Source organism: Psittacula echo (assembly GCF_963264785.1).
Source record: "Psittacula echo genome assembly, chromosome: 5".
NCBI classification, from domain to species: Eukaryota; Metazoa; Chordata; class Aves; order Psittaciformes; family Psittacidae; genus Psittacula; species Psittacula echo.
The window spans coordinates 52,799,809-52,808,046 of record NC_137739.1 but is presented as its reverse complement, the minus strand read 5'-3'; the positions used below and the strand labels follow the sequence as shown (position 1 = coordinate 52,808,046).

Below are 8,238 nucleotides of genomic sequence, written 5' to 3'. Positions count from 1 at the left end.
TTAGACCTCAATGCCCTGTGTGGAGCCAAGTTTCTGAGCCAGTGCAGTCACTGAAGTTCTGCTTCAAGTACTGACCTAAGCAGCAGAGACCAGCCAGGAGAACATGGCAGGAGGAGCTCAGCCTTGTAGCCTGAAGAAGTGTCTTCACATCGAGGAATTGCACCGTAAGCCGGCACCTTATGTCAGTGCTTGACATAAGAAGTTACAGCCATTCACAGTTACTAAAGTGGGTTTTTTTTGTCTGCAAATGCAGCACGATTCTGTATTAAGAGAGACTTTATTTTATAGTGCTTTGAAAATGGGGAGGTATTTATTAATAAAATTAACACAAAGCTCTTTCCTTGGGCTCATGGCAGTAGTTGGAATGAAGAATGACCAGCTTCATAGTATGTGTAGGCCACCTCAGGATCAGAAAACATTCTTTTTATTTAACTAGGCAGTGAATGACACACCCAGCCATTTTCTCCAGCTCCTTGCAGTTTGCATTCTTGAGTAAGAGATTTCTAAATCCTAGCATAGCCCCATGTTCTCAGGGTACAGAAACTTACCCCACAGAAGTAACTAAATAGCCCATGGCATTTTTTACAACCAGCAGACTTTTTTTTACAGGTTCAGTTCTGTTTAGTGTCTCAGTCTAAGGCAGAGGAGTAGAGTTCATTTCAAAACGGAAAAAGATGATGTCTTTGTTTAATCACAGACATCCAACTTAAAACCAAATCAGAGAGATATTGACACCTGCTCAATCAAAAGCAAAACAAGGAGTGGAAACTGCTTTCATTTGATGCCTTAACTGTCATGTAGTGTATTGCCATGCATTGATAAAAGGGACTAAGGAAAAGTGATCTGACTGACCTGCAAGAGCCTGATATTTCTAAGATATTCCATGCTGCCTATCACAAAAATTAAAAACTTCCCAAATAAGACCAGATACCCACCTAGGAAGATTAATCGCAGTCACCCAATTAGTACAGGAGAGGAAAGACCCCCAGACTACAATCAGTGAATCAAGAGCTTTCGAGCTCTGCATTCCAACACAGAGGTGAACACGCTGGCTGATGGAACTTCTGAAGGTCTGTTTTTCATCAAGAATGGAATTTCCATTCCAGCATTGTACAAAAAGCTGGTCTGGATTTCAGCAACTCACCAAAAATTGTCAGAAAACTCTACCCAAAAAATCCCTTTTCAAGACAATTGCCAATGGATTCATATCACACTCGTATGTGAAAGCACACCTTAAAGCCTGCTACTGCATCATGGGTGCAGGCGACTCACTACACTGGTAAAATGCCTGTTAGTTAAAGAAACAAATACGGAAAATATGCTAAACACTGTAAACAGCCTTTATCACAGCATATTTTGAAGTAACAGATTAGATGCCCCAGTTACACACAGGCCTTGCTGTTTCAAAATTGAAGTGGGTTTTAGGAGCTCCATGTGGCTTCTAACACAGCACAGATCAAAATCTGTGCAAGAGTTCTGCCTTCTGTTGCTTTTGAGTAGGAAGGACATTGCTGAGCAAATTCCTCACAGCAACACGTCTTTGCAACGTACGCTTTAATTAGCTGTTGTATCTTTCTAAAGAGAAAGATAGGAAGAGTCTGGAGACTGACATGCTTCACGGCATTAGAGTTCATAGTCATCTGGATGGTAGAGCTCACTCATGAGGCGGTAGATGTAGGAAGGCGCGTTACCCCCAATGTTAGAAATGAAGAGAGTAATGAGCTCTGGAGGGACGTAGTCAAACACTGGGCAGTGAACATTGATCTTTGCCAGGATCTCCCCTGTAAAGTGAACAGCAGCAACATTAGGCAGAACAACTCAAAGAACATTCAGCCTTCTGCACATCTTCCTGAGTCCCTGAAGAAACTGGCTATGCATATGCCACCCTGCCGTCAGCGATGGAATTTTCTGAATACTTTCCAACTTCCTCACTGATTTCACTGAATTACAGGTACACAGCAATCTTGGGTGGATGGCAGCACTTCTTTTGATAGTTTTTACTGATAAAAACTCCAGATCCTCCCAATTTACTAACTGCCAAAAGAAATGCCAGTATGTAATCAGAACACAAGAATCCCAATGCTGCCAAAGTTATTCTTTAAAGAAAAGCTCAGAAGTCTGAACCAAAAAAGCTTTGCCAAACCTGGTATCTTAATTTCAAAAGTCTTTGTCATGTAGAAATGGGGCTCTGAAAGAGACTGCTGGCAGAAAATGGGCTTGGGAGCTGATGCTTTTCTAAAGATGGTGCTTGTGTGGAAGCCCACTGCAGAGATACTGGGTTTCAACCCAGTATCTCATAACCAAGTTTCTCATAACCAAGTTCCAAGAAGTTAGCATGAGTTGTAGGAAGGAACAGATGCCTTCATTGTTGGGCATTGTTCTGTCCCACAGGAAACTGCCTGGCACCATTGTCACAATCCTATAATAAACCACTATTTCAGAGCAGAAGCAAAAGTGCAAAGATAGTGTTCAAAGGAACTCCTTTTTCTGTACTTTCTGTAATAGAAAGTTACATATAAAAACCAGAATGGTTCCCAACATCTTTTTTTCCTGTGTAAGAAAACAGGAAAGGATTTTCTGTCTTGGCCTACAGGACAGTCTTATGTTTAAATTTGTGTGAGGGTCTAGTGGAGAGTGTCCCTGCCAACAGCAGGAGGGTTAGAACTAGATAAACTTAAGGTCCTTTCCAACCCAAACCATTCTATGATCCTATTACAGAAAAAAATAAATCTTAAAAATTATAGCCCAGACCAGCTTGACCGGCCTGTATAAAGAAGCAGCAGTACCTTCTGTGAATGGCAGCACTTCCTGTGGTGACACAAACTTGTGGAATGAATCTTCTTCATTAGGGAACTGAAGGAGAAAGAGTATAGAAAGGTCATGAAAAAGAGACTGCCTCGTTATCCTAGTGAAAATATATCCTGGGTGCTGGAAGGAACTAAAGCAGAGGAAGATGACTTGCCAGGTGACACTACATCTGTCTACAATGATTACATAACTCCTGTGCCTAGAACCTCTGTAACATCTACAAGTGAAAGGTTTTTCCTCAGGGCTTTTAGAGCTTTCTATGACCTGGCTGCCCTTCAGCAAAGACTAAGGAACTGGAGCAAAGAAGTGACTTCCTCATCTGCAACTTTACCTGATAATACTGAAAAAGTACTCAGTGTAAGAAACAGTTTAGACTTTTTTTCAACACTGAACATAGAAACTGAAATCCATTGTGGCTGAAGAACAGTAAGTATGGTGATGTCAGTCTCTACTAGGCAGTGGTCTACATCCTTATACCCAATGCACTGCTTACTCAAGATGTGTGGCATGGGTGCCTCAAGGAGATCCTGAGGTGTGCCAGATTTGGGTGAGGATCTCCTCTCTGAAATAGCAGCGCTCCATGTGGGAGATGGCACATTTACCAACCTCACCTTGGGACAGATGGTGCTCTCCAAAGTAATCTCCCGTAAGCATAAAATCACCCCCATCTCTATGTAGAGCAGGTGCAGTCCTGCAGAGCTGCTGTACATACCTGTGGTGAAAGCTTGAACATGGGGGCACACACGATGAGCGGAGTGGAGTGGTGTTTAGCTGCCAGTGCCAGAGTGTGTGTCCCACTCACAGCAATCAGGGCGCCGTTGGCCAGGATTGTCTTTGTACCAATGATGACCTTAAAAGGCAAATCAGCATTAGCTAACATGTTCCACAGCAAACTGGGGAAGGAAAGCTTCCTGGCTTGGATGCTGCCGGATGAGCTGGAGGAGGAGTCTGTCAGAACAGCCAGCCAGCCAGTGGCTGGAGTTACAGGGCAGCTGGATGCCTCATCTGTTTCATCTGGCACTGGCTCTGCACCGAGGTGTTCCTCTCCAACAACAGCATGACTCCAGCATGGTGAGGCCAGCACAGAAAACTTGAGAGGACAAATGTATGTTCTACTGCAGGGAATACCAAGCAGAAACTGGGCTGTGTTCCTTGCTGTTTTACAAGCCTGCAAAAGTAAGCTTTGTACAAGTAACTTGACTGCTGGCTGCAATCTCAATGTAAAATGGTGTGCCTGGATTTTATTATGTTACAAGTACCTTTTTGGTTGGTGGTGGTTGATGGTGGTTGGCGGATTTGTTTTATTTTGTCTTTCTTTGGTTTTTTTTGTTGGTTTTTTTTTTTAGTTGGAGTGCCAAGTGTTCATCTCTATAAAAGTGCAGAAGAAAGGTCTGTTCGAAAAGACACACCTTGGTGATTCCCTTCACCACCCATCTTGTGTTCCAGGCAATGGGTTTCTCCCCTTTGGAAATGCTGCTTCTTGTTCTATTTTCTTTAAAAACTGAGGCTAATCCTTTGAGGCTCTCGTGGCTTAGTGTCTTGTAAGTGTGCTGCCTGTTAGCCACTAAGGCAGAAAAATCTACCAGCATGCAGTTAGTCACCATCATACTGACTTGGGCCTCCGCACTGAATCTCCACCCCAGCTGTAAGCAGGGCCTATTACAATTTTGAGTCTTCAGTGAAGAAATGCATCCATCACTGCTGGGACCTGCAGCTGGTTTGGGAGGCCCAAGCACCCAGCCTGCTGTGAACTCCCTCCTCCAATGGAGCGCTTCTTACCTTATTGACTCGGGACATGACAGCAAAAATAGCGGCATCACTCATGACAGTAGTTTCAATGTTCTCTTTAGACAGTCGGACAGCCATTTCATGACCCTAAAGAGAGGGAGAATCCAATTGGTCTCCTGGACACAGCTCCTGCAGCGCAGCTCTAGAGACATTAGCACTCGATTCTTGTCTGAACTGCAAAAACAGTGAGTGACAGCACAAACAGAGCCCTTTCCCTGATGGACACGGAGTAGGCCAACGAGTGGTCTTCAGTCTCTCAGCTGCAGAAGAACTTCCATAATGCTCAGCTTACCTCCAGAGACAAGAGCTCAGTAAGAACACACGGCACAGCGCAGCACCTGAAGACAGCCAGCCTGGGCCTTACCTGGCAGAACGGCGCGCACTCCGCTACAATAACCTGGAACTTCCTCTTGCGAGCAGCTTCCTTCAGGAACGCCTCAACAGTGCGTGAGTAGCCAATAGTCATGATCACCTCATTGGAGTGGATGTGCTCCAGCGCCTGCATAGCAATGTTATCAGTGGTGCCCTCTGTAACAGAAGGAAGCCATGGACGGAAAAGTAGCCAGGAAAAGCAACACTGGTGCTGCTAGAGCTGTCCTCCAAGATCATTTTTTACTAAAGCAATGCTATAAGCACTGGTAGAGCCAGAGCAGTTTTTCTCCCTGTTCTTTTTACCAGTGGAGAGGGACCACAAAGCTGGCCCTTCAATGCCCCGTGCTCCCTAGCTACTCATAGAAATAGCTATACTGAATGAGGGGGGTGGACTGTGTCAGCGCTGCTCCAGATAGCACAACTAGTGGCAGAAACTCAATGATTTTACAGTTCAGTAAGCACCAGAACCACATAGAAAGGAGACGCAGAGCAACCTAGGCCTCCCCAGAAGAAGGGTCAGGTACCTGATCTATCACAGGATCGCAGAAGAACGTATCACCAAGCTTTGTGACAAGGGCCGGGTTATACGTGCCCAGGGATTAAGTCCAACCTTGGCATACTTTTGATACTCTTTTTCAGAGAAGTCAACTTAAGACTTCCCGGAAGACCAAGAGCACAAGCCAACTTACCCTCCACAATGTCCCACCCATCCCCTGCAAGCCAAAGAGGATTTAGTATTAGTCCAGGGAGCAGGAGGACTTGTATTCCTTAGTTCCTTCAGATTAAGCCTCCCAGAACCTTGCTGTTTTCTTTCCACCTAAGAGGAGGTGGAAGCATCAGTCCCATCCCATAGAAACTCCACTCCTGGGGCAGTTCAGACCCATCCCTACCTAGCTCTATTAGTAGCTCGTTAATAGCTTCAATAACATTAGCTCTGAGGGGGGGATAAGGGGTGCTGAAATCCTCGCTCAGTCCTCCGGAGGTCAGGAGCTTGTGTAGGGATTCTTGCTGGTCGCTTTCCTCGCTGTGCCCATGAAGCCTGCGGGGAGAAGCAGCCCTTGAGCCTTGGGAGAGAGAGCACAGAGGCACGGCCAGGTGGAGTACCATCCCCACAGCACACCTGGATGTGACCAGAGAGGAAGGAAAACCAGGCACAGCAGGCACACCACGCCACAGAGCTTCCCTAGCTGTCTCTGGCAGACAGACACTGAAGCTCTGCCAGAAAGCGCCTTCCTAAATTGTGTGCAAACACTGCAGCCCACAGGTGAGGAGCAGGATCAAAGATGCTGCTCCAGTAGGATGAACCCTCCCAAGGTCAGAGCACAGACTGTTCTCATGCACTCATGACACACATGCCAAGCAGAGTTTCACTAAAGGAAGTGTCATCAGCTAGGCTGAGAATGACAGGTTTCCTTTGATGTCAAACTCCCCGAACCCCCCTACAGGAGAGTTGGAAAAGGGAGTGATGGAAACCAAAGGGGTCTCAGAGAAGCAGCAGAACACTGCATGGAAGAGCTGTTCTGAGCTCCTTGGAGGGGTACAGGCAGCACGAGAAGGGCGCTTCACCTGCCATACTCCTCCCGAATAACCTTCAGTACTCGCCGCACCATGTTGCCCACGGTTGTCTCAGATGGCTGGGCTGCCGTCATCCTCCGGCCCTCTGTCCGGATCAGATCCATGAGCTCCCCTGAAAGAGGGGAGGGCCTTGGTTACTGCTACCCAGAGCAAGTGTCAAACCAGTGCACCCACCCAACAGCCCAATGGCTGAGGCTGGCTCTGGTGCTGGGAACACAACACCCAGCAAGAGCACAGACGCAGGAGGAGGAAGCCACCTGCAGAGCAGCTCGTTCCACTGGGTTTTCTGTGCATGAGTCACATGGACGCAACACAGCCTCTGAACTTACAGAAGCCCATAAGCAGGGAGGTCAGTGAAAGGAAACTGACGGCTGCTGGAACGGCCAGCGCTGGGTCTGACACCCCTCAGGGGAGCGCAGGGCTGCGGTGGCCCAGTTCCTCGCCCAACGCCGCCGGGAAGCGAGGCAGGCCGCAAAGGGCTGTGGTGCGGCAGGACAAGCACGGGGAACCCAGACCCCGCTTCCCCCACAGCTGACGGCCGCGACCGGCGCGCCGGGCTCTGCAGCAGCGCGGCCCAACGGCCTCGAGGCCTCCTCCTCCTCCAAAGCCCATCCCTGCCGCCGGGCCCTGCCCCGTCTTGCTCCCGGTGCCAAGGAGAAGCGCCCGCCGCGGCGCGGCCCTCACCGGCCCGGCTCCATCGCCCGTGCGCGACGATCTTCCGCAGCAGCGACAGCGTCTGCCGCGCAGTGTCCTCGGAGCGCGGCCGCTCCCCGCCGCCCCGCAACCGCGCCACGAAGGCCTCGATCTGCTCCGACAGCTCCGAGCCACGCTCGGAGGCACCCGGCATGGCGGCAGCGCTGCGAGCAGACGGCGCTTCACTCCGCCGCCGCACGCTCCGCTTCCGCCGCGCCGCTTCCCCATTGGCGGAGCCGCCAATGTGCTCCCACCCTCCGGAGGCAGCGCTGCCAATGGGAAGTGCGGCCGGCTGTGGGCTGCGGCCCGGCGGGGCTTGGCGGTGGCTGTGTTTGGAGCGGGGTCTGGCGGAGTGCGGGATGCCGGAGCTGAGGGGCGCGGGCAGCCTCCCCGGGGACGTGCCCCCGAGGTGGGCGCGGGGCCCGGCGTGATTCCGGGTACAGCTCGGGAGGCGTGTGGCGGGCGGGCCCGGTCACCTCCGCGCGCCTAGCCTGCACGCCGCGGTTGACGGCTCCGTGCAGGCAGTGCTGTGGGCCGGCGTCACGGAGGGCCTGCGCCAGGGAACGCAGCGTCAGTACTGCTGGGCAGCAGGGGGGGAGCCGGCCGGCTCTGCGGAGCAGCAGGGAGAGCCCATCCATGTGCAGCGATTTACTTTGGACCGTGCGGTGTTCTAGACACAAAGAGCCAAAGCAAATGGGGTGGGAAAGGCGCAGTTCCTGGCAGTCCAATTGTTCATGCTGGCAGAGCCAGAACCGGTCCTGGATAAGGCAGGAATGTAGCTCCTTTGTATCTAGTTCCTGGAGCTCTGTGTTCAGGGAGCAGGCAGGAGCCGCGGAATTCTCACTGCGGCACTGCTTGACTCCGTGTCTCTGCTCTGTGTCCTGTTGTTTTAGATTAAGAAATCAAAGCAGACTGGTTTATGCTGGAAGCTTTCAGCGGGTGCTTCACGCAGGGGCCTGTAGAGCCTTGGGTGCTCATCGCATCTTTTTTGTACTTTGCCTG

General features: G+C 50.0%; 1 protein-coding gene across 1 annotated transcript; it reads right to left on the bottom strand.

The window, feature by feature from the left end:
• Positions 1–22: 22 nt before the first annotated feature.
• EIF2B2 (eukaryotic translation initiation factor 2B subunit beta) lies at positions 23–7,439 on the bottom strand. The gene is made up of 8 exons (XM_080619713.1): positions 7,228–7,439; positions 6,535–6,655; positions 5,859–6,007; positions 4,961–5,124; positions 4,588–4,683; positions 3,521–3,658; positions 2,787–2,853; positions 23–1,781 (listed from the first exon to the last, which is right to left on the bottom strand). Exons 1-8 carry the CDS (start codon positions 7,388–7,390, stop codon positions 1,624–1,626), a joined length of 1,056 nt encoding a protein of 351 aa, XP_080475839.1. The 5' UTR covers positions 7,391–7,439; the 3' UTR covers positions 23–1,623.
• Positions 7,440–8,238: the final 799 nt, after the last annotated feature.